Source organism: Schistocerca gregaria, chromosome 4 (assembly GCF_023897955.1).
Source record: "Schistocerca gregaria isolate iqSchGreg1 chromosome 4, iqSchGreg1.2, whole genome shotgun sequence".
In the NCBI taxonomy this organism is placed as follows: domain Eukaryota; kingdom Metazoa; phylum Arthropoda; class Insecta; order Orthoptera; family Acrididae; genus Schistocerca; species Schistocerca gregaria.
Window position 1 is genome coordinate 338535834 of NC_064923.1, and position 26553 is coordinate 338562386.

Sequence of the window (26553 nt, forward strand, 5' to 3'; positions counted from 1 at the left end):
GCTTGCATGGCAAGACACAGGTGTTCATTTCTTTTGTGTGCCATTTGGGAGTGAAATAATGGAGAATTATTATGGAGGTGGTTCGGTGAACTCTCCACCAAGCACCTAAGTGTAATTTGCAGACTAGCCATGTAGATATAAATGTAGATGTAGTAGTGTCCTAAATCATACTGTCATGTCATTTAAATATTTGTGTATAACGGTGCAAAGCAATATGAAATGGAATGAGCATCTCAGGATTGTTGTAGGAAAGGTGAAAGACATCAAAGCAACTCAGAGGCACGCTGCTAGATTTGTGACTTCCCTCCACTGATTCCCATTTGAGCGCCAAAATCATCTCCATAACAATTCACTTGATTCGTTATAGAGGTTATGGAGATGCCTTGGGCACTCAAATGGGAATCAGTGGAGGGAAGTCAACATTCTTTTCGAGAAACACTATTGAAAAAATTTAGAGAATAAGTTTTTGAAGCTGACTGCTGAATGATTCCACTGCTGCCAACACAAATTGCGCATAAGAACCATGAAGATAAGATATGAGAAATTAGGGCTCATACAGCGACATATAGACAGTTGTTTTTCTCTCACACTATCTGTGAGTGACACAGGAGAGGAAACGAGTAGTAATGGTACAGGGTTCCCTCTGCCATGCACCACACTGTCAGTTGCAGAGTGTGTTTGTAGATGTAAATGTAGCTTACTAAATACTAGTTACTTTCACGAGACAGGAGGCATCTTATCTTCAACCCTGTGTCAGTTCAAGTTTTTCACCATATCTGTGATCCTCTCATGGATCAAACAAACCTGTAAACATTTGTGCTTTCATTCTTCATATATGTTCAATATACCTTGTCACCCCTATCTGGTACAACGACTAGAAATGAATAAAAAATTAGCAGTTAGTGTTCAGTGTAAGCAATTTTTTGTATCAAAGCTTTATTTGTGTTTCTCAGGCTAACCAATATTCACATACTTCCACTTGGGCCCAACTGTTGTCAGAGCAAGATGTATTGTGAGCAGTATTCTAGTACTGTCTCCAAGAAAGTTTTGGTAGCTATTTCCTTAATAAACTGTGATTCACTATGACTTTTTAGTTTTGTAAACAGCATAATTTTACATTTCTCAACATTTAAAGCTTGCTGACAATTTCTGAAAACCTCTGAAATCTTGTAAGGAACAAACTGAATATTTGTGCACCTTTTATAAGATAAAGCTTCATAACTGCACCATCAGTATACTGTTTAACAGTTCTATTAACGTTGTCTGACTGATCACTAAAGTAAACGCCATGAACAGTAATGTTTCCAACATGCTTCATACTTCTCTCAGACACACCTGAAGTTATTTTCATGTCTGTTGATGACAGTCCATCCATGGTAACACCCTGTGTTCTCTCTCTCAAAATACCCTTAATCTAGACACAAATATCGTTTGACACTCTATATGACTTGTCATTAGAAGGCTCTGAATTGTAACATGTAAGGTGGCAGTGTGTAATGTAACTATGTTGGTGCCTGAGAAATAGCATGCTCTAATCCTTCATAGAACTGAAAGCATAAACTAAAAAGACTTCATCCACTCTTGGATCCTTCAGCACGACAATGCCAGGCCACAGACAAGTGCTCCGAAGGTAACTATGTTGAGAAATAAACATGTAGACATCAAGAATAAAGATGTAGAATGTTAATACAGTTTGTTTCATTTAAAAAGCTTTAAAGAGTTTTCACATAATAAATTCAGAGAAATTACCTTTCAGTAAGCTCCATATATTATTACTAACACAACTATTCCGGAAACAGGTAGCAGTTGCAGGTTGGGCATATGATGACTTCCAGGTTCCAACAAAAATTTTGTTTCCAATATTTCATGCAAGTATTGAGAAAATTGTTAAAAAAATTTAAATGCTTTCTTAATTTAATCATTAAAAGCTACAATCTTAAGTAAAAAGTTTAACACAATAAGACAAGTATTACTGTATGTTTGTCTTGAGATAGCGCGACTGACAGCACAAATACATTGACTTTCTCCATCCACTATTTGAGAATGAGAACACTTAGCGATGTCCAACAAAATTTATACATAATTCAAAACCCTTCCTCGCTGCCCCCCCCCCTCCCCCCCCCCCCCAGTACACACACAATGATGAAAAAAAAAAAGGACATTCTCTTAATGCATTTTCACTGCTCGTGGAGTAAAATGTCAGCAACAGGTACGATGTTTTAATTTATTATTTCTTTACTATTAACTCATTGGCAAAAACATTTTGCAGGCAGTATCTACATGTATCACTGAATTACACCGACGCAACAAAAGTCATGGGATACCTCCTCATATCATGTCAGACCACCTTTTGCCAGGCATAGGACAGCAACTCGACGAAGCATGGACTCAACAAGTCATTGGAAGTCCCCTGCAGAAATATTTAACCAAACCGTCTCTATAGCCATCCATAATTGTGGAGGTGTTGCTGGTGCAGGATTTTATTTGACCTCTCGATTACATCCCATAAACGTTTTATGGGAGTCTTGTCAGATGGATCTGGGTGGCCAAATCAGTTATCTGAATTGTCCAAAATGCTCTTCAAAACAACTTTGAACGGTTGTGGCCTTGTGACATGGTGCATTGTCATCCACAAAAATGAAGTCCATGAATGGCTGCAAATGGTCTCCAAGTAGTCAAACATGACTAATTCCAGTCAATGATTGGTTCAATTGGCCCAGAGGACCCACTCCATTCCATGTAAACACAGCCCATACCATTATGGAGCCACCACCAACTTGCACAGTGCCTTACTGACAACATGGCTCCATGGCTTCACGGGGTTTGCACCACACCTGAAACCTGCTATCAGCCCTTACCAAATGAAATCAAGACACATCTAGCCAGTCCACAGTTGTCTAGGGTCCAATCAATATGGTCACAAGCCCAGGAGAAGCACTGCTGGCATTGTAATGTTGTTAGCAAAGGCACTCGTATCGGTCATCTGCTGCCATAATCCATTAACGCCAAATTTCATAGCACTGTCCTAACAGGTACGTCCATCATACAATCCACACTGATTTCTGCAGCGGCCAATGTGTTGTCCATGGTGAGAGGTAATGTCTGAACTTTGGAATTCTTCACACACTCTTGACACTGGGGATCTCGGAATATTAAATTCTCTAAAGGTTTCTGAAATGGTAATTCCCATACGTTTAGCTCCAACTACCATTCCACGTTCAGTCTGTTAATTCCCACTGTGCTGCCATTACCACATAAGATGACCTGAGTACAAATGATGGCTGAATACAAATGATGCACTGCCCTATTATAGCTTGAATATGCAATACAATTGCCACCTATATGTTTGCATATTGCTATCATTAGACTTTTGTCACCTCAGCATATATTAACTGTACAGGAGATATACGTCAAAAATGTTTAGTAGCCTGAAAAACTAGCTTCACTTAAAATGGCATATAGCAAATTTTTTCATCAGACATGATGTTTTAGTTTATTATTTCTTTACTACTAACTCTATTCGCAACATTCTTTGCAGATAGTATCTATGTATACCGTATACCACTGTATGTACCAGCAAAGAAATATATCTCTTTATTATACGTAGTCCAGGAGAAATGGTGTCATAAACATTTATTATATGTGAAAAACTAGCTTCTGCTTAATATGAAGTGTAAATTATCCAGACTATATTCACCCAAGGGTTTGATAATGAGAACACTTAGCGACTTTCTACAAACTTTAAGCACATTTTTTTCTCGCTTACAAGCTTAAAGTCAAATATTTCACATACTGACTTATTTCCGAAGTAATCAGTTGTTTGAAGCTGTTTTATACATGAGAGTTCAATTCTTTAAAGAATTGGGGGTTTACTGGTATTTTCAACAATTCTACAACAAATGGAAGTCAGAAATTTTGAGGATGACTTTGGCTAACTTTCCTGTAAGTGGGTGTAATCTGGCTTTCTTTCACCTACTGGGCACATATTATTGCTCATCTACAGTATATCAATGTTAAAAGAAGGGCTAACTCTGCTACAAATTTGGTACAGAATCTGACAGGAATTCCATTGGAGCCTGGAGCTTTGTTCAGTTTCAACAATTTCTTCTGTTTCTCAGTGCCACTGACACTAATGTGTATTGTAATGGTGGGAGAAAAATTGGGACAATGCTCTTGGATTTGCCTTTGTAAAAATACATTTGAAAATGGATTTCAGCACTTCCGATGTAACTTTTCTACTCTAAATTTCAGTTCCTGATTTGTCCTCGAGTGTCTGGACACTAACTTTGGTGCCACTGACAGCCTTTACATATGACCAGAATTTCCTTGGGTTTTTTGAAAGATATTTTGATAAGATTCTACTATGTTAAGTCACTGAAGGCCTCGTACATCACCCTTTTGGCTGTCAAATTTGTGTCATTCAGTATTCCTCTATCTAAGGACCTATGCTTTGCTTTATAAATATTATGCAGAAGTCACTGTTACATATCTACCCAGAGCGTGGTCAACTATTTTTTTAAACTTCAGCCACAGCTCTTACACTTGCTCCAGCCCAGAGGTAAATGTTTTTTAGTTCCCCTTCGAGATGTGATACTATAGTGTGTTCAAAATTACTTGTGAGTTTTGACATTTGGCTCACCGGAGGGGACAGGACGCTGTTGCCCAGGTAACACCAATGGCAAGAAGGCTTTCCCTACCATGCTGCCAGAGCTTTTGTTGGTAAAGCGCCCCTTTTGCCTCGCCGAAGGCAAGTCGTACCACATGGTATCACGCTTCAATTGTTTGTGCATTCATTGCCTCTGTTTGTGAAGTGTTATTTTTTGTCCTTGAAATGTTCTGCTGTGCTCAGGTGTTGTGAATGAGTGTTTTTGTGTTGGTGTTGCATTGATAATAACTGTGCGGCATGTCTGAATAGGAGATTCACAATAAAAGAGGTCATCCCAGAAGGCATTCACCAGCTGCAAAGATAACAAACCGAACTGTGGAAAGGGGATTCTGATAGGTGGCCAAGGTCGTGAATTTGTGTACACTGTGTGTAGTTATTTTGAACTCGAGTGCAATAATGGTGGTCCAATTTTAGATGTTATAAGGGTGATGGACAGAACTTCTGCTGCACTTAACATTCATCGATCAATGGTGCTGAGAATTGGCAAGGAGAAGGAAAGAAAGGGAAGCGCGAGTGAAGAAGCAACACCAGGTCATTCTTTATTAGAAACTCCAGGACAGAAAAGATGTTATGAAAGACGGGTAACAAAGATGGACGCATTCCAGCACAATGCAACTCGGAGACATGTGTATGCTCGTCACCAGCACAAGGAATATCCTACCTTAAATAAACTTCTTTCCAGCCTCAAAGAAGCAGAGTTGTACAATGGGAGTAGGTCATCACTTCGAAACTGTTTATGTGAACTTGATTTCCAGCATGAAAAGTTTTCGTCTATGACATTTAACGTCGAAAGAAGCGACATAGCAGCATGGAGAGGCAGATGGAATGTTTCATTGGAAGACATTGTGTGGTTGGAAGAGACGTGGGTTAATGCGTGTCATACACTGACAAAGGAGTAGACGGATCGCACAACACAATGAACGACGAAAGAACCGATAGGCAAGGGTGGCAGAATAATCATCCTCCATGCTGGCTCTGTTCATGGTTTCATTACAAACTGTTTATTGCTGTTCTGTTCCAGGAAGCAAGGCAAATATCATGAGGAAATCAATACCAAAGTTTTCATGGGGTGGATTTCTGATGTTCTGCTGCAGAGTATTTTTCCAAATATAACAATAGTAATGGACAACACACCATACCACTCTATAGTTGTAGATAAAGCTCCAACAATGCAGTGCAAAGAAATTTTCCATTGGATAAAGTTGAACCTGCTGTGATTAAGGCAGAGTTAATGGAACTTGTAGCACTTTACAAGCCAAAAACTCCCCACTATCAGATCGACGAACTGGCTAATGATAAAGGGCATAAATAATGTAATCGGGATTCCTCCATATTATGCACATTTAAATCCTATTAAGAACATATGGGTGCAGGTGAAAAGTAGTGTGGCAAAAAACAACACGAAGTTTATGCTCAGTGAGGTTGAAATGCTGACAAAAGAAGCCATTGCAAATGTTATCCCTCAGGATTGGTTTCAAGTTGTCAGTCATGTGAAAAAGGTAGTTGAGGAGATGTTGACTCTTAAGGACTGCTGGAAGAATAGATTGAAGAGATGTTGATTTCAGTGGGTGCCAGTACCAGTTCCAAGGAAGAGGACAGTGATGCTTCTTCCCTTGGGGTCACTTCACTTACAACATAACTGTGAGTTATGTATAAAAGATGATAGATTTAACTGTTCTGTTCATTTATGACATTTCTTTACCACCAAAGAATGTTTGCCTGGCGGCCACTAACGTTCGTGATGTAAGGTAGGCATGGTTTTATGGTCGACCGGTGACGTGCTCGGCACACACAGACAACTATGCTTCCCCTACTCGCCCTTTGCAGAACTGTCAAAAGATGCAATTAATTTTAAAAGCACTACAATATCTCTTTATCTAACTAACTGAACATCTACAACTTCCTACTCGGTTGCTGAACTGCCTGATGGCCACAGATACCACTTCCAATATAGACTTTTTCAAATAGGTTTGGTTTATATGTTGTCATTAAATCCAATATATTTCCAGTTCTGAACTATCTGGTCTAGGCAGTTTTCAGAGAACACGTGTAATACTGTTGTGCAAATGATGCTGTCATGCCCATCATTTATAAAACTGCAACTATCACAAGTGATTGTTGGATGATTAGAGTATCCTCCAACAATGACAATATGATTGGGATACATACATACGAGTTAGCTAAAGTTTGTCTCCAAATTTTACAGTTATATAAGGGAGTTAAGTCTCGTAGTAGATATAAAGATCCATTTATATGTTTATGACCAACCTGAATACTGAGTCTTGCATATATTATAGTCCTGCATGTAGTTTCAATTTCTGTCTCTACAGATATGAGTTTTTTTTTCTAATTTCATCATTACATGAAAACAGCCATTTAAAGCAATCCAATTCAAAGAAATAGACTTCAGTGTCCATTAACTACAGTAACTTATATCTGCATCATTGAACAATTCATTTGAAAGGAATGACTGTTTATGAAAAACAACAAAGTGAACATTAGGAAATTACGTCAGGAATAATAGCGGACTTGTTGATATTCTTCGGGAAGCGGAGGAGGGAAAAAGACTGCCTGAGCCTGTGCGTAGCTTGATCTCTATTACCCAGTTTTTAGTACCCTACATGAGATCTATGACAGCGATGGCAGCAGCAGTATGGACATACAGTCCTCTTCGGCTAAAGACTTGAAAGAAAAAAACTAGAGATAGAATTTGATAAAATTTTATCATTCAAGTACTAGAAAAAATACTGAATCATGAAAAGAAAAGGGACACAGTATACAGAAATACCATGGCTTATGTAGTTAAAAAAGCAAAGGCCAAATTTACAGCCTGGCTTGGGTATGTGGTTTTAAAGAGCATAACCAGGCTATTATTCATGCACAACAATCAAATTTCACCTTTTGTTTATAAATCTTTCTCAACAAACATAATTACAATGACTGCATGGTACATTCAGGCTCTTTGAGTTATAGCTCATAATGGTACTTTACCTTATAATAATAATAATAATAATAATAATAATAATAATAATAATAATAATATTTTCACACTAATGAGCAATCTGGTGAAATTATGAAGTAATTATAATTATTATTATTTTTAATTTACACGCACTCAAGAGCAAACTGATAAGGATCAGGCTGTAAGAAAATTTCAACTTCAGGGTGGCAAGTTTAACGAGATGAAAATAAAAAAGTGAGGGAACTTCCTGAAAAGGCTCTCTGCACGATCACCGAACAAAAAATGTTGAACGCAAGTCCAGTTTCTTATGAATACATCACCTTACTTAGTTATCATGACTCGTTCTTGAAGTACAGGAACTGGTGAAACACAAAATACGGAGGGACAAGGAACTGCAGCAGCAGGAAGTGATGCTGTTACCAAAATGTGACCAATCATTTTCATTATCATATAGTGAAGAGTGTTTGAAAATTGGTAATTGTAAGTGAAAACAAGAAAGGGGGGAGGGAGGGGGAGGGAGGGAGGGAGCGATCATTCTGACATACCATTCTATCGCAATCACAGAAGAAAACTTCTGTTATCTTCAATATGGAATGAATATCAAAGGGGTAAAAATATCTAAAATATCAGACAGCACCTCCCCCATGAACCGTCGACCTTGCCGTTGGTGGAGAGGCTTGCGTGCCTCCGCGATACAGATAGCTGTACCATAGGTGCAACCACAACGGAGGGGTATCTGTTGAGAGGCCAGACAAATGTGTGGTTCCTGAAAAGGGGCAGCAGCCTTTTCAGTAGTTGCAAGGGCAACAGTCTGGAGGATTGACTGATCTGGCCTTGTAACAATAACCAAAACGGCCTTGCTGTGCTGGTACTGTGAACGGCTGAAAGCAAGGGGAAACTACAGCGGTAATTTTTCCCGAGGGCATGCAGCTTAACTGTATGATTAAATGATGATAGCGTCCTCTTGGGTAAAATATTCCGGAGGTAAAATAGTCCCCCAATCGGATCTCCGGGCGGGGACTACTCAAGAGGATGTCGTTATAAGGAGAATGAAAACTGGCATTCTACGGATCGGAGCGTGGCAGGTAGGTTAGAAAATTTAAAAAGGAAAATGGATAGGTTAAAGTTAGATATAGTGGGAATTAGTGAAGTTCGGTGGCAGGAGGAACAAGACTTCTGGTCAGGTGACTACAGGGTTATAAACACAAAATCAAATAGGGGTAATGCAGGAGTAGGTTTAATAATGAATAGGAAAATAGGAATGCGGGTAAGCTACTACAAACAGCATAGTGAACGCATCATTGTGGCCAAGATAGATACGAAGCCCACACCTACTACAGTAGTACAAGTTAATATGCCAACTAGCTCTGCAAATGACGAAGAAATTGAAGAAACGTATGATCAAATAAAAGAAATTATTCAGATAGTGAAGGGAGATGAAAATTTAATAGTCATGGGTGACTGAATTCGGTAGGAAAAGGGAGAGAAGGAAACGTAGTAGGTGATTATGGACTGGAACAAATAAATGAAAGAGGAAGCAGCCTGGTAGAATTTCGCACAGAGCACAACTTAATCATAGCTAACACTTGGTTTAAGAATCATGAAAGAACGTTGTATACATGGAAGAACTCTGGAGATACTAAAAGGTATCAGATAGATTATATAATGGTAAGACAGAGATTTGCGAACCAGGTTTTAAACTGTAAGACATTTCCAGGGGCGGATGTGGACTCTGACCACAATCTATTGGTTACGACCTGTAGGTTAAAACTGAAGAAACTGCAAAAAGGTGGGAATTTAAGGAGATGGGACCTGGATCAACTGAAAGAACCAGAGGTTGTACAGAGCTTCAGGGAGAGCATAAGAGAACAATTGATAGGAATGGGGGAAAGAAATGCAGTAGAAGACGAATGGGTAGCTTTGAGGGATGAAGAGGGAGGATCAAGTAGGTAAAAAGACGAGGGCTAGTAGAAATCCTTGGGTAACAGAAGAAATATTGAATTTAATTGATGTAAGGAGAAAATATAAAAATGCAGTAAATGAAGCAGGCAAAGAGGAATACAAACGTCTCAAAAATGTGATCGACAGGAAGAGCAAAATGGCTAAGCAGGGATGGCTAGAGGACAAATGTAAGGATGTAGAGGCTTATCTCAATAGGGGTAAGATAGATACTGCCTACAGGAAAATTAAAGAGACCTTTGGAGATAAGAGAACCACTTGTATGAACATCAAGAGCTCAGATGGAAACCCAGTTCTAAGCAAAGAAGGGAAAGCAGAAAGGTGAAAGGAGTATATAGAGGGTCTATACAACGGCGATGTACTTGAGGACAATATTATGGAAATGGAAGAGGATGTAGATGTAGATGAAATGGGAGATACGATACTGCGTGAAGAGTTTGACACAGCACTGAAAGACCTGAGTCGAAACAAGGCCCCCGGAGTAGACAACATTCCATTGGAACTACTGATGGCCTTGGGAGAGCCAGTCCTGACAAAACTCGCCCATCTGGTGAGCAAGATGTATGAGACAGGCAAAATACCCTCAGACTTCAAGAAGAATATAATAATTACAATCCCAAAGAAAGCAGGAGTTGACACATGTGAAAATTACCGAACTATCAGTTTAATAAGTCACAGCTGCAAAATACTAACACGAATTCTTTACAGACGAATATAAAAACTAGTAGAAGCCGACCTCGGGGAAGATCAGTTTGGATTCCGTAGAAATACTGGAACGCGTGAGGCAATACTGACCTTACGACGTATCTTAGAAGAAAGAATAAGGAAAGGCAAAGCTACGTTTATAGCATTTGTAGACTTAGAGAAAGCTTTTGACTATGTTGACTGGAATACTCTCTTTCAAATTCTAAAGGTGGCAGGGGTAAAATACAGGGAGCAAAAGGCTATTTACAATTTGTACAGAAACCAGTTGGCAGTTATAAGAGTCGAGGGGCATGAAAGGGAAGCAGTGGTTGGGAAGGGAGTAAGACAGGGTTGTAGCCTCTCTCCGATGTTATTCAATCTGTATATTGAGCAAGCAGTAAAGGAAACAAAAGAAAAATTTGGTGTAGGTATTAAAATCCATGGAGAAGAAATAAAATCTTTGAGGTTCACCAATGACATTGTAATTCTGTCAGAGACAGCACAGAACTTAGAAGAGCAGTTGAACGAAATGGACAGTGTCTTGAAAGGAGGATATAAGATGAACATCAACAAAAGCAAAACGAGGATAATTGAATGTAGTCGCATTAAGTCGGGTGATGCTGAGGGAATTAGATTAGGAAATGAGACACTTAAAGTAGTAAAGGAGTTTTGCTATTTGGGGAGCAAAATAACTGATGATGGTCAAAGTAGAGAGGATATAAAATGTAGACTGGCAATGGCAAGGAAAACATTTCTGAAGAAGAGAAATTTGTTAACATCGAGTATAGATTTAAGTGTCAGGAAGACATTCCTGAAAGTATTGGTATGGAGTGAAGCCACGTATGGAAGTGAAACATGGACGATAAATAGTTTGGACAAGTAGGGAATAGAAGCTTTTGAAATGTGGTGCTACAGAAGAATGCTGAAGATTAGATGGGTAGATCACATAACTAATGAGGAGGTATTGATTAGAATTGGGGAGAAGAGGAGTTTGTGGCACAACTTGTCCAGAAGAAGGGATCGGTTGGTAGGACATGTTCTGAGGCATCCAGGGATCATCAATTTAGTATTGGAGGGCAGCGTGGAGGGTAAAAATCGTAGATGGAGACCAAGAGATGAATACATTAAGCAAATTCAGAAGGATGTAGGTTGCACTAGGTACTGGGAGATGATGAAGCTTGCACAGGATAGAGTAGCATGGAGAGCTGCATCAAACCAGTCTCAGGACTGAAGACCACAACAACATCAGACAGCAAGGGGAAAGAGGCAACTGTCCAGTTAGTGAAGAAAAATTTGGCGAAAATAGTGTAATTGCTAATTTTTGTACAGTGGCAGGAGGGAGTTTCATAAACAACATACCAAAAATCTACACCAGTGGAGTATGGGGGAAGGAACATTTAAGATCATTTTTACGCTTTTCTTTAATAACTCGAAAACTATATTAAATTTCATACAAAAAACATCCAATTTATTTTTCTCTGGGACTAATAGTTTCAGTATTCCAAAGCAGGGAAAAACCACAGATTACTAAAAATAGTGTTTTAATGGCATAAAATTACTGTTAAATGAAGTGAGTAAAAAACAAATACTACACATGTGTACTGTGTTTAAGTGCAGTAGGGTGGTATTAAGGGATAAATAGTGTTTTGTGGCTGTAACAGAGTGAGAGGGGACTGGTGGGAGCAGCAGTGTGAGGGACGGTAGGTCACTGAACTGTGGTCACACCTTTCCCCCTTCATAGGTGTGCTAGCTGAAGAATGAGCAGGTGAATCCGCCCTCGGTCTGCAAAATCAAAAGCAAGCAGCACCTGGGATGAGAGGTCACCCTTCCCTGAAGAACACCTCAAGTGCTCGACAGTGTGATTAAGAAACTATTTCTCCTATAGAAGTGTAGAATAGTGGGCAGAGATTTACGCAGATGTAGATGTAGATTCCGTACCTATGCATTTCTTGCATTAGTTTTATTAGTAACTCAAATCTGTATCCTAGTATTACACTCCCTCTCTGGGCGTCTGTGCACTGCATCACCTGGGATCATGAGATGCGCCGCAGAACGTTGGTATAACTTTGTGAAACACCCTGTAGTTGCTTGTGTGATGTAGTGGGGTAGACAGAGTGGGGTATCACCTGCTCGCTGTTGTAGTTTGCAGACCTATGGAGGAGGGAAGTGTATGACCACAATCCGGTGACCAAATTTCCCTTGCACTTCTACTCTCCACCCTGCTCCACACACCCTGTTACATTCCCACTACACAATTAATCTATTATTATCACTCTACTGCACTAAAGACATTGTACACATTTTCGATATCTGTTCTTAACACAATCCATTTAGCAATAAACAGTAGTTTTATACCATTAAAACAATATTTTTAGTAATCTGTGACCTTTCCATCACCTGGAATGTGGGAGTTATTAGTCCTAGAGAAAAAGTGAACAAAACTTCCTTTGTAGGAAATCTAATTTTTTACTGGGAAACATTTTTGCTAGTTGCCACAGTTTTAGAGTTATATAAGAAAAACATAGAAAAATGACATTTAAGGCCCCCACCATCCTACTCGCACACCACCGCTGTGTATTTTTCGTATGTTGTTCATGACATCCTTTCATGTAAGTAGACAAAAATTTTCAAGTACACAATTTTCCGCCTTATTCAAACTTTTTTTTGCCTTCGGTGACTGGGCTACAATGCAATGTTGATTGCTTTGTTGAGATATTCCAGAAGCCACATAACTACAGAAACTCAAGGATTTAAACATCCTCCTAGATATTACAAGATCATTCATCATCTAAGTTGATACCCTCAGAATTGTGAGAATCCATGACCTCACTAATATTAACTCTGCAGAGAAACCCCTTTTTTCTGAGATCATAAACAGTTACAGAAACATCACTCGGACCAGTAAAACTAGTAATGTTATTTTATTTTCTTCTGAAGGTACTATGATCATTATGGGTGATGAAAAAATCAGACATCAAGCAGGGTAGATGTTTCCATTTTTCTGTGAAGTTACCAACTGAAATCAATTTTTATTTATTAAGCTATGTTTATTAAACAAAAGTTTATATGTTGAAGAAATCAGGCTTATCTTTAGAAAATACAGGCTAGCAAAGGAAAACAGGATTTCACTGAATAATTACACAGTCCGTGGGCCCAGGTTCAAAGAAATTATTTTCGGAGAGTATCACAACTCAACTAGTTCCCTTCATGCAGTACTAATAATATTAGTAGAGAAAACTAAGTCAGTTGTAACATTGTGTACCAAGTGGAATTATCAGTCCACTTGAACACACAAAAATGTCTCCTAATATATTACTTATTCAACAAATGTATAGTGCTGTTTTCAGCTGACAGCTTTGTCATGATGACTCTTTCTTTAAAATATAAATCAAAATAAAATACAACCTTCTCATCCAAAAATGTAGTGAGTCAAGTGAAAAATTGTATGTTGAAATGCTACTTACTTCCTGAAGGGCTCTTTTATCCACAACTTTGGAACTCTGCAGCATTTTTATAACATTTTTTGCACCCTCTACAACAGCTGCCTCAATCCTCAGTCTGTGCCTCAATTCTTCCACTCTCTCTTCAAGTGGTGTTTCAAATTTGTCTGTTAAAGAAGCAAATATGCAATAAATATATAATTATAACTGATAGTAATTATAAACTTTAATTAATGGGGAGGTATCTTGATGAAAAGACAGTACGAAGGGAAAAAATACAATTCCATCATCCTAAAATTCTTCTGAACTGTTTGATCGAAATATTTTTATTGCTTAACTGAGCTGTAATTGTACACAGTAAAAAAAGATGGCTCATTTTGATTAATGCAGGTGCACAAGCTATTTAAGTGAAAGTACAATAATGACATATTATTTTCTTGTTGTTAACAGTAGACACGAATTACTGCTAGATAAAAAAGCTGATACTGCAAAATTTGTTAGAACTAGTGCATTACAAAGAAAAACTTACACATTGTAAACTGGCCTGGTTGGCATAAATTGCAAAAAACTCGCAAAATTGCAATAAATAAAAAGAATTACCCCTACTGAGATAAGAGTTGAGAATGTTGTTCTAATGAAAATACTACACAAGACTAACACATATAAACCAGTGGCACTGAAATCCACTTGGATAATCTGTACAACACTAGACAGAAAGTGATTTGCATTACACTTTACTGAATTACCTTTGGCACTTTAAGGGGTGCTATACAACTCTGACACTCTAGTCATGGAAACAAAATGTCTGACAGACAGCAGAAGTTTTTCCAGATGTTAAGTTAAAGGCATTTCTTCTCAACAACTCATTATACACCAAAGACAAATTATTGAATAGAAATAATTATTCATGTATACAAAAACCTTTAATTGCCCATCAAGTAGCCATAAAAATACATATATTTTTTTTAAATATATGTTCTGTGTTTGTTGTTCAGTTGAAACATTCTACATCATAATGTTTTTCATGATCTATGGAACACATATCTAGCTAGCAGACAACTACATGTTTAGGAGAAGGATGGCAGTTAGTGCTCTAAACATGATGGAAAAAACTGGGATAGGTAACATGGTTGACAGGCAGGGCGCCATTCACTGGATAAAATGCAATGAAGGGACAATGGTGGCAGACTCAGGGTAAGTCATGCAGGGACAATCCGGTGGTCAAGAGAGAGTTGTTCTGAGTAAAATCTTTCAGTTTTCAAGGCGCATCAATTCAAATAAAATATTTCTGCCATTGTGACAGAAGTAAAAACAACTAACTGTCAAGATTGGTATAGTTATCTCCTTGTACAGACGTGACTGCATCCTATGGTACCAAATGGAGAAGGGTGAAATGAGGCAGATGTGGAAACATATCATAGCAGCTTCAGCCTGCCATGGAACCCAGTGATGTCAAGTGGCATGAGGAGCCTGAGCCACACTTGAAACTGCTGTTCCCGCCTCCCTATGAGCATCATGTATGTGTCTTTGCTTTCTTTCAATATCCAATACCCTACTAATTGTGTACCCTTGGTCTCAGTTAAAAATGCTGCTGTTTATTTTTATCTCAGCTGCCTCCTTTATAACAGAATCCCAATATGATGATGCATGAGCCAATACTCTTGTCTTTTCAACCATATTTTGTGACCCTTTTCCAGGCTCAGTTATGACTGAGTTGCCAAGCTCCGTTTTTTTAATATGTCGCTTGTGCTCGGTACAAAGCTCTGCAACTGTGCAAATAGTTTGACCTATATAGGTGCTACTGCATTCGCAAGGGACACCACACACATCTGGCACCTGAACAACAATGTTTTCTTTAACAGGGCACAGCATGTTTCATATCTTGAGGTCGTGCCAGAATACTGGTCTCAGTTCATGTCTCTGCAGCACACACCCTAACCTGCGGCTCGTTGCTCCACAGTACAGCAGGAAAGCAGCCAGCTTGGCCTCTTCTGCCGATTCAAAAGGTGCCCTTCATTGCACATGAACATGTTTTTAATGTCTCCTTTGCTATAACAATTCTGTCTGAAAACATGTCTCAAATATTCCAGTTCAGACTGTAAGTGGTCATCATCATCAGAAATAACCTTTGCTTTATGCATTAGCATGTTACGAACTTAGCATGTTACGGACCCACATTCTTGCACACAAACTATCTGCATCCAAGTATTGATTAGTGTGCAGTGGCTTTCTCTACACTGAATGACCGAGCTGGGCACCTGCATTTTGTCACAGGAACAAGTGTCGGATTTATGACGACAGCATTAAGACAGGCTCATATCAAATTGGTATTCACAGGTTTTTTCCCCAATGTTAATGAGTTTGTGCTTGTTGAATATTTGCCTCAAGGACAAAATGTGAACTTTAATTATTGTACTGTGCCTTGCACACAAAGATAAACAATTTATGACTTTTCAACCAAAAATCAGTTTAATGTCCAACTGTGGTCATGCTATTCCCCACACTTTGCTCCATGCAACTTTTCTTGTTTCCAAAATTAAAATCTATGCTTAAATGACATATTTTTGACACCACTGATGACATTAAAGGGAATTTGTCATGGACACTAAAGGATATCCGAAAACATGCTTTCCAGGACTGTGCGGCAAAGTGGAGAGGTTCCTGGGACAACAGTATGAGCTGACGACGGAGCACTTGGAAAGAAACGGGTACTAACACTATGCTAGTAAAATACTAATTTTATTTTAGAAAAAGACCTTATATTTGGCTCATCATAATGAGTCAGCATGAGGGTATAAAAATAATATTGACTAAAAGTCAAATACGGAAACTAACCAAAGATATGAATCAATCCTCACAGAACAAAAGGAATCGATCAAAAGAAAAGATTCATATATTAATGGCCAACTCTTTGCAAATGATATGTGGAGGTGGAAGTGAAGATACAAACTTCACAATATCTTTGGCACAAAGGAGGTACAGTTTTTAAATCATTTTATCATGTGGTACATCATGTACTTTGAGATGAATCTAGTATTTATACTGCCACAGTTTCAAAGTAGCAACATGAGACCAACTAAGACTGGTCTTCATACAAAAGAAATGAAATTTCTGTTCTTGTACCCAAAATACAAAACAGACAGAATATAGGATGAAAATATTTTTCAATAATATGGGCTATAAAGGGGTCTACTGAAGATCCTTGAACTGGCTGCAGTGATGTGACAAAGTAGTCTCCCCACATTACTTTTTTACCCAATTTTGACTAGCACATCCCCAGGGGTAAGGTATTTGCAGCTTTTTAAAGACACCAAGATACCAACTGTGATAAGACTTATCATCAACAGCTGTAAGTGGACCATCCAAACTGCAGAAGGCTCACATACCATATAAAGGCACCAGGTTCAATGGTGTGCAGAAATAATTTTTTTACGGTTGTGAAACTGAGTATGGAAGTTGACATATGACATACCAAACACACAAAAGTTCTTAATGCTAACATGTATTTGTTTCAAAATAGCATGGTAAAATGAAGGTAGATAAGTATTTCCATAATTAGTTACAATTTGTGCAACAATTAACTTACTCTAAATACACTATGTATAACCTGAATACTTACCTATATGAACTTTATTAATAATTGCTATTTACAAAAATTCTCCCAGGTAAGCATTGGATTATCAGTTACAATTTACCTTTGGTTTGATTCATTTCGCCACTCCCATTACTACTGGTGCTGTTAGGTACTGAACTAGGATCCACACTGCTATGTCGTAGCTGCTTTACTTTCAAAATGCGCATTTTCAGGAACTCTATTTTAGCTCTTGAGTCGGCCAACATCTGATGAGCTTCAGCTAAAAGCTTTTTATCTCTAGAGTGACTGGCTGTCAAACTTGCTATCATATTTTCAGCTCCCTGTTTCACCTGTTCAGAGAAACAAATTTACAATTAGTCCTGGCTAGCCTTTTCAAAGTCACGGAGTCTATAAAACAGTTCAGTTCTTCTACCAAAAGAGTTGTATAAGAATATAGGTAACTGTACAGTATAAGCTTCATATGTACAAACAATACAAAATTTAAAGATAAGTAAAAAATAAAATTGCAAATTAAAACAAAAGGAAAAATGTTGCTCACCAACCAGCCTACTTAAAAGATAGGATACATGAACACTTAGAAAGAACAAATATGTTTTCAAAACTTAAAATTCCTTCATCCAATTTACAGAAATAAAAGGAGAAAAAAGGAATAGGTAGAAACTACTACCACAGAATAGGAGAGGATACACAGGAAATCAGAACTGGAGTTAAAAGAAATATTTAAATTCCTAATAAGCTAATACGGTTTGTTGGTTCACAAATCTTTTTACAACAGAGGCACTGTATAAAACTGCACTGCACATCAGAGGCTGCTACCCAGGTATCTGACTGTGGGTGCACACGAGGTTTTTTTCTGGATTAGGCGGTTCTCTAGCCAATCCAGATAACAACAGCTGTAGGAAACCCAAAATATCAGTACATGATTGAAAGAAATGCCTCACACACTTGAGAGTATTAAAACCCTAGCGGTTAACTGCCACAGCTTTTGCAGCAAAGTGACAGAGTTTGAAGCACTCCTGAAAAGCAGTGAAGCTCACGTAAAATTAGGTACAAAAAGCTGGTTGAAACTTGAAATTGATAGTAGTAAGATTTATGGGGAAAATTCAATTGTATATTGAAAGGATAGGCTAGTAGAAAATGGATATGTAGCCAAGAAACTCACTGCTGAAAAGATAAGTGAAATCAGTATTTGTCTCAGTGGTGTTGAGAAACAGTCAAAATTATTAATATTGAACACAGCTCTCAGGCCCAATGAAATCACTATCAGATTCTGTATGAGTTAGCCCCTCTTCTAACTAAAATCTATTATAGATCTCTTGAACAAAAAACTGTGCAAGTATTTCAAAGAAAGCACAGGTAACACCTATCTACAAGAAGGGCAAAAGAAGTGATCCACAAAACTACCATCCAATATCTTGACATCAATTTGTTGTAGAATCTCAGAACAAATTCTGGGGTCAAACATAATGAGATATCTTGAAGAAAATGACCTCTTCCACACCAAAAAGCAAGGATTCCGAAAATGTCGATCAAGTGAAACCCAACTTCCACGTTTCTCACTTGGTGTACTGAAAGATTTGGATCAAAGGCAGTCAGGTACATGCAGTATTTTTTGATTTCTGAAAAAGACTCACTACCACACCTACACTTATTGCCAAAAGTTCGATTGTATGGGGTATCAAGTGAAATTTGTGGTTGGATGAGGACTTTTTGGTTGGGAGAGCACAGCATGTTATATTGAATGATTTTTCAGTGTCACATGTCTCAGGCTTTTTGCAGATGATGCAGTTACCTATAATGACATTCTGTCTGAAAGAAGCTACATAAATAATCAGTCAGATCATGATAAGATTTCAAAGTGGTGCAGAGATTGGCAACTTGCCATAAATGTTCAGAAATGTAAAACTGTGCACTTCACAAAATAAAAAAAAATGTTGTATCTTATGACTATAACATCATCAGTCATAGCTGGAATGAGCTAACTTGTACAAATACCTGAGTGTAACAATTCATAGGGATATGATATGGAATGATCACTTAGGCTCAGCTGTGGGTCAAGCAGGTAATAGCCTTCAGTTTATTGGTAGGATACTGGGGAAGTGCAAGGACATTGCTTGCAAACTACTCATGTTCACCATTCTAGAATACTGCTCAAGTATCTGGGATCCGTACCAAATACGACTAACAAGGAATATTGAATGTATACAGATAAGGGCAGGTAACCATCCAATTTAGGCAATTCTGACATTACGAATGCCTTCTGGACATTGGGAAACTGTTTATTTTTAACACACCAATGTTAAATTAGTTGTATGTATACACCGAGGATGTGATTAAATCACTGCGAAACCGGTTATGTTTGATCCTGTAATAAAGGACCTACTAACAACTAAGCTGCCACTGAAAGTTTTTTAGATTTTAAAAGTTTCTGAAAATATTTCTATTAGCATGGAGGACCAGAAAGAGTGGTCATTCCACCAGGGTATGAGGTAATGTACATGTATAAGGCTCTGCAACATCAATATGGGAATGGAGTTTTACACACACACACACACACACACACACACACACACACACACACACACACACACACACACACACACACACACACACAAAAAAAAAAAAAAAAAAAAAAAAAAAAAAAAAAAAAAAAAAAAAAAAAAAGTAAAACTTATCAGTTTGCCTGGTTTGGCCAATGCATAAGCAACACAGGATGGCGAACTTCTTCTGGGAGAAACAGTACTCTCCTCGATTGATAGTGCACAGTTTATTAGAGGGGGGTTAGTAGTCCGCCAGATGTTTTTCCATCTCCGATGGAGCAAAGATCTTGTTTGCACTTGCAAATCCGCACCTGGGATCGTCAAAGTAAATGGGGAACAAGTAATAGCTCCTCTAGCTAAAAAATTGGCCACTTCATTCCCGGGGATATCCACATAACTTGGGACTCACGAAGACAATCGAGCAGGCAGTATGATGAACTTAAGCAAGGTCATGAATAGCAGATACCATAGGGCAACAAGAGTAACACCGGTCAACGGCCTGGAGTATGCTCATTGAGTCATTACATATCAAAACATGGTCAAGGAAGGCCTTTTTAATACGTTGGAAAGTTCTGTTAACAGCTATCAGTTCTGTCACAAAAACACTACACCAGTTCTTGGCAACGAATGGCATTCCCGACCAGCAGGAGATGTAAAAGCATATCACATCTTATAGAAATTCTTCCAATCCATATGTGGCATGCAGCAAACCAGTGCTTAACAGTATTGGTTAAAAATAGTCTTGGTTGCCTTTTTACAACCAAGACTGTTTTTAACCAATACTATATCACATCTTATCCACACTATTAGAGCTGCCAGTGGCAAACATGGGAGCACCCTGAAACTCCGAAAGAACTGAGAATAACAGACACCATAAGGTCATGGGGGTGACACACTAATAGATCGGTCCTAATTTGTGGCCCGAGTACCACATTGAAACGTACTTCAATCTGTGTTTCTGCTGTAAAAATGCATCCAGATAAAAAAAAAAAAAAAAGGGATGCTGATGTTGTCACTAAGTGGGTCGCTTGGTGTTCAGTAAAAACTGACGTGTTGTTACAAAGACAACTTGCAGACCAAAACCCTCAACAGATGCTGATTGCTGGCAGAACAGAAGACTACCATGCTTGTCTCACACCTGAGACGAAGAGGCATATATTACCAGGGAGGAGATGAAGCTTACTGCACTTAATTAGGTAGCATGACTCAGCACAGAGTCACTTACAAGGACTGGACGGCTTGTAATGTGTGTCACTTGAGACACTGCAGGGCCCACAATGATCCAGATTATCTGTTGTGTCATCTCTGTTCTACCATGAAACCAGCCATGATGGAATGTGTGTGTGTGAAATCTTATGGGACTTAAATGCTAAGGTCATCAGTCCCTAAGCTTACACACTACTTAACCTAAATTATCCAAAGGAGAAACACACACATCCATGCCCGAGGGAGAACTCGAACCTCCACCGGGACCAGCCACACAGTCCATGACTGCAGCGCCTTAGATCGCTCCGCTAATCCCGTGTGGCCAGCCATGATGGAGGATTAGCTGTCGTGTCATCTCTGTTTCATCATGAAACCAGCCATGATGGAGGGGACGTGTACAAAGGGAAGCACCAGTTCCAGCAGTGCAAGTGATAGTGTTGATGCACCATGACAGAGTGGGGGCGAAGGTAACAGCAGAGGCATATAACTGCCAACTGGCTCTTCAAAGCGCTCAATGTGGTACTCGGTCCATTTTGTGGTGGTAAAGAACTGACAGGATTATTGAAAATGGTCACTGACAGGATTATTGAAAATGGTCACTGCCACAAAGATTGTTATGTAGTGACCACAAGTAGTGAAGCCATGAGATTGTGGGAAGATATAGCTGAAAGGTGCCATGAGCGAGTACTGAAATGTTTAGGAGTACCATCACTGAGGGAACATGGATCACGGTTGGTAAGAAGCTGGTGTAACAGAAGGCTCCTATCAGACAAAGTGGTACTTCCCCAAAGGGGGAGTGCACACTGAAATCCCCACGTACGAGAAAAGGGTGGAGAATTGTTGGATTCAACTGGTCAACTCAGTGCAAGTAAGTGGCCTTCCTGGAGATAGGTAAATGTTGCAAATAATGATCGCTGAGTTAGTTTGCAACCGTACTGCTTCCATTGTGTTATGAAGGGGAATCCACTCACATGTGATGTCTGTGTTCCGTAACATAGAGATCCCTCCAGATGCCCTTTTGGAGGCAGCTCGGTTCTGACACAATGCATGATAACCGCATAGTATTGGGGCATGGACAACAGTGAAATGCATTTCTTGTAGAGCAATGCAAATTACAGAAGAGGAGGAAATAAAGTGCTGAAATTCCAGTAGCTGGCAGTAATATCTATTACAGTTCCACTGAATAATCATCTTACGAGTGTCCAGGTTAGGCAAAAGGGGCCAGGAGGGCCAGACATCCTCCCAGACCACTGCTTGTCACTAACAGGGATGGAACCACACCAATGAGCATTGGCTCAAAATCCAAAGGCATGGGAGGCTTTGGCTCCTCCATGGTCATGTGACTAGCCTTATCCCAATTGTTTGCACATAATTTGTTATCATAGTATCATATTTTAGTACTTCAGTATAGGACAGCCAATCAACAGACTTACATTCCTGTATTTTCTTTTCTTTCTATAAGACTTCGCGAACTGGTGAACATAAAGGATAATGTTCAGTGCAATTAACACACAAAGGTGGTTGCTCATATGGACTACCTTCATGGAGTGATCATCAGTAGTTACCACATTTTGGGTCCACTGCACAGCAGGATGACATATGACCAAAGCGTAAGCATCAGAAGCACCTCACTGGTGGTGGGACTTTCAAGTCACACCTGCACACTGTAACTGTTTCCGGGAGGACATTCCCTTCAAAAGCTAAGATACAAGCACATGTATTTGTTCAATCATCCTTAGGACTTTTCTGGGCACATCAGATAAAATGTACACCTCATCTTTCAAGATTAACTCATAGCTTATCTATATGGAGTGTGAGATACCTGTGTAAGACGATTCCTTGGACCATTTTCAAATGTTTATGTGGAGCAATGTTCATGGGTGTGTCATACAATCGTTCGCCTGAAGAGGTGTAGACTGTGCAGCAGAGGTGACTTTAAATGCAAAGTGTCCACCCTCAGGCCACCCACTCCCTACAGGTACCACCCAACCGCAGCAAAGGTCATTTGGTACGACAGCCATTGCCAGGGGCACTGATGCCCCACGATGGGCATCCACCCCTTGGTACGCACGGGAAACTAGCAGCTCAAGCATCAGCAATGTGATCCCTTTGGTGTCACGAGGCTCTACTGAAAGGCTACATAATGACCCCACCATGTCAGACTGGCTATTGTGTTGGCTTTTAAATGTGTACATGAGATCATGCAGGTATTGTGCGAAAGTTATCTTGCACTAGTGATCTTGAACAGAGTGCATGCAGTAGGCATCATTTAAGGTGTTCTTTCCACACTACAGAAAAAAATATGAGACTGATTGTAAATCCCAGAAGGGGGCCAAAAATTACTTTAGCCAAAAGGTGATGTAAAGCAAATGAATGAATATGTTGAGTAAGGAAGATAAACCCAAGGGCATAGCCGGGCCAACATCAAAGGCTGCCATCATGAGAAAGTATGTAAGAGAAGGAAGGATAGTCTGAGATGAGGAATTCCAGCACAAGAAAGGAATCACGTGCTGCAATAGCTTGGGGCCCCATGTTCACCATGCACATACTGACAAAAGAGTTGTTCACCCCCTGTGGAATGTATCATGTGTAAAGAGTGTCATCTGCTATTTACAGTCACTACGTGAAAGTCAATTTTATTATTTTTCCTCGAAACATGTATGCATTTCTAACATTTTCTCGTATATGCTATTCAATAAATGTTAAATGTAGTTGAAATGAAAAAGACTTTCAATCTCCTGACTGATGAGTAGTGGAATATTTTACAACAGCGGACAGTAGACTTCACAATGTAATCATTTCACATTCTAGGAAAATAGGTTCAATAAAAGTGTTGTCATGGTCAGAAAATCAGTTTACAGTTTCATGAGGGTTTTCAGATGGGTGCCACTACTGTATGTAACAAGCATACAAAGGTAAGCCAAAATGGCTACCTGGAGTTTCCTCTGTTTTAAGTTAGGTTCAAGATTTATAAATTTCGTGGTGAGGACTAGGTTGCTACTGGCCAAACAAATATTGTAGTCAAAACAATACCTTAATCTTAATACATTTTAGACTTGGACAGTTTCATCTGATTATCATGTAATTCAGGAATGAATTACTGAATACTTCTGTGTGGTATGAAAACAGCTCTGTCAAATAACTGTTGAAACTGTGATTTATTACATTAACAGTTTACTGGAGAGCTGTTTGTGTTTGCTATATAACTCACAATTTACATGTTTTGGCACTTCTAAAGTGGTTCATAGCACACACCTGGTTTCTAACTAAAATAAAAAGTAAAATTTACTGAAAATACTAAACTGGACTCAAATTTTAACATGGCAAGAGCACAATTTCATTTTCCTCCTACAGCTAAAGATTAACTGCTATCAAGGAAAGAGGAAACTGAAAGCAATAGGGAAAAAATAAGTATGAAAAGTTTTAAAAAAGGAAAGGCTACAATACATTAAATAACTATCTGAATCCACTCCTGTCACTATTCTGACTGTCTTCTCCGAGCCATTAGCTTAGATTCTAATTTTGTGCATCTTCTGCTTCAATGCCGAACAGTAACTTAAAAGAACAGGTATATATGTTTTACCTTCTGTTCAATGTTCAGTTGTTTTTCAAGTGAAAGAAGCCTTAAGTCATTAATCAATCCATCTCCATTGCTCGAGTTTGCTTTTCCATGTTGTGGAGAAAGAGCAGCATCTGTAAACAAATTATTCAATGAGAAATCTTAACCATGACAACAGCAGTACCACATCACAATATCTCACAAAACAACACTATTGCAAGGAAATAAACAAGTATTTTACAGCTCTCTGAAATATTTACTGTTTTTTGCCTTACAACTGAAAGTGAAGGACTGTGATACAACCAGGAATGTTTTGTGCAGATTACAAGTTCATCTACAGCTATGCCAATTGTTTGACTTTTTTTTAACCATGCACTTTTCATTCTGCACCATTACCTTCTTCACAGAATCTCAAAAACTGTTATGTCTTCATTCAATATATTTACATTCTTAGATTTTCTTTCTATTTTTTAAATTTGAAATTGCTGAGATTATTTTTGTTTTTATTTTTATTGTAGAATGTTTGATTTGTTTCAATAGTCTTTTCCAATTGTATCTAGGAGAGTCAAGTTTTTTTGATTTTGGCTTTTATGTGTGGGAATGGTCTTTTACTGTAACTGGAGACTTATTATGGAATCTCATGATTTCTCATTGGACTGTATTTAGTTAATCCAATGCTTTGAATAGTTTCTCCCTGGTTTGCATCTTTTGTTAACTTCTCCAAGATATTTGCATTGTAAGACTTCAAAGATTTATCCAAAGTCAGATTTCAGTGATTTCTATAAACAAAACAAAAATTAAGAAAAGTTGAATTTATCTCTACAACAAAAACAGGTAAGTTTAATTGTGACTTCTTTATTTTCAATTTTAGGTATTACTTGGCTACTTTTGTCTGTTTCTTTTTGTTCTTTTTTTTTACATTCTTAAATGGTGCTTTTTTCTCAGAATACTGAAGTGTGCAGATCTAACTTCAGTCTCCTTGCGAAAGTCTGGTTTGAATTTCAAATTGTTACAAAAATATGCTGAAAATCTTAACTTCCAATTTGGTATTTTCAGGCATGCTTTGACCAAATTTGTCTGTCTGTTATTTACTTTTAATTCAGCAAGTGTTAAGAATGGGGCTCATATCCCCACAAATCATTTCCTTTATAGAAATTGACTAATATATTATTATTTAATCATGAAGTAATGTTAGATAACTGAATTGAAGTGTGACCTAATTTTTGGAATGGCCCCAATATTAACCTTTTTTATCAATATTCTATCTGCCTAATATTGCACTAGACAAAATTTTAACAGTACTAGGAAATCGATTGTGCCTGTTTTATTTTTATTTTTTGAAGTACACAGACTCTTGCACCTTCCAATAGTCTGGTATTTCTTCGATTTCTCATTTTTTAAAATTAAGTTTAGGATATTTTTCACACCTATTGCCACCTTCTACATGCACTTCATTTTTTAAAAATTTGTTCTCTAGATATTTATTATTAAAGCCCAGTTGCAGGTTGCCTATCTAATGGCTTCCAGAGGTAATAAATATTTAATTTTCAGTACTTTATATAATTATTGAGAAAATTAAAAAAAAAATTAAAATGCTGTCATAATATACTCTCTAAGAGGCATATCTTACATTAAAAGCTTAGCACAGGAAGTCAAGTATTTCAGTTAGAAACTTTGTATATGTCTTGAAGCAGCATAACTCGTATCACAAAAATTACCCAGACTACATACAACCCGTATTTGAGAATGCGAGCACTTCATGACTTGTTTCACTTACTACATTTTCGCTGTTCATGCAGCAAAACTTCATCATCAGGCATGACATTTTAATGCATTACTTATTTACTACTTACACTATTCAGAATACATTTTGCAGACAATATCCAGGTATAGCACAGAATGTACCTGCAAAATGGTATCACTGGACGACACTTAAGTTCAG

General features: G+C 38.3%; 1 protein-coding gene across 2 annotated transcripts in view; it reads right to left on the bottom strand.

The window, feature by feature from the left end:
• LOC126267370 (serine/threonine-protein kinase N) overlaps positions 1–26553 on the bottom strand; it is a 308585-nt gene that overhangs the window by 153634 nt on the left and 128398 nt on the right. For both annotated transcript variants that reach the window (XM_049972549.1, XM_049972550.1), the window contains exons 3-5: positions 24636–24745; positions 17407–17635; positions 13736–13878 (exon numbers count right to left, since the gene is read on the bottom strand). In XM_049972549.1, coding sequence (XP_049828506.1) covers positions 13736–13878; positions 17407–17635; positions 24636–24745 — 482 coding nt within the window. The remainder of the gene's footprint in view (positions 1–13735; positions 13879–17406; positions 17636–24635; positions 24746–26553) is intronic.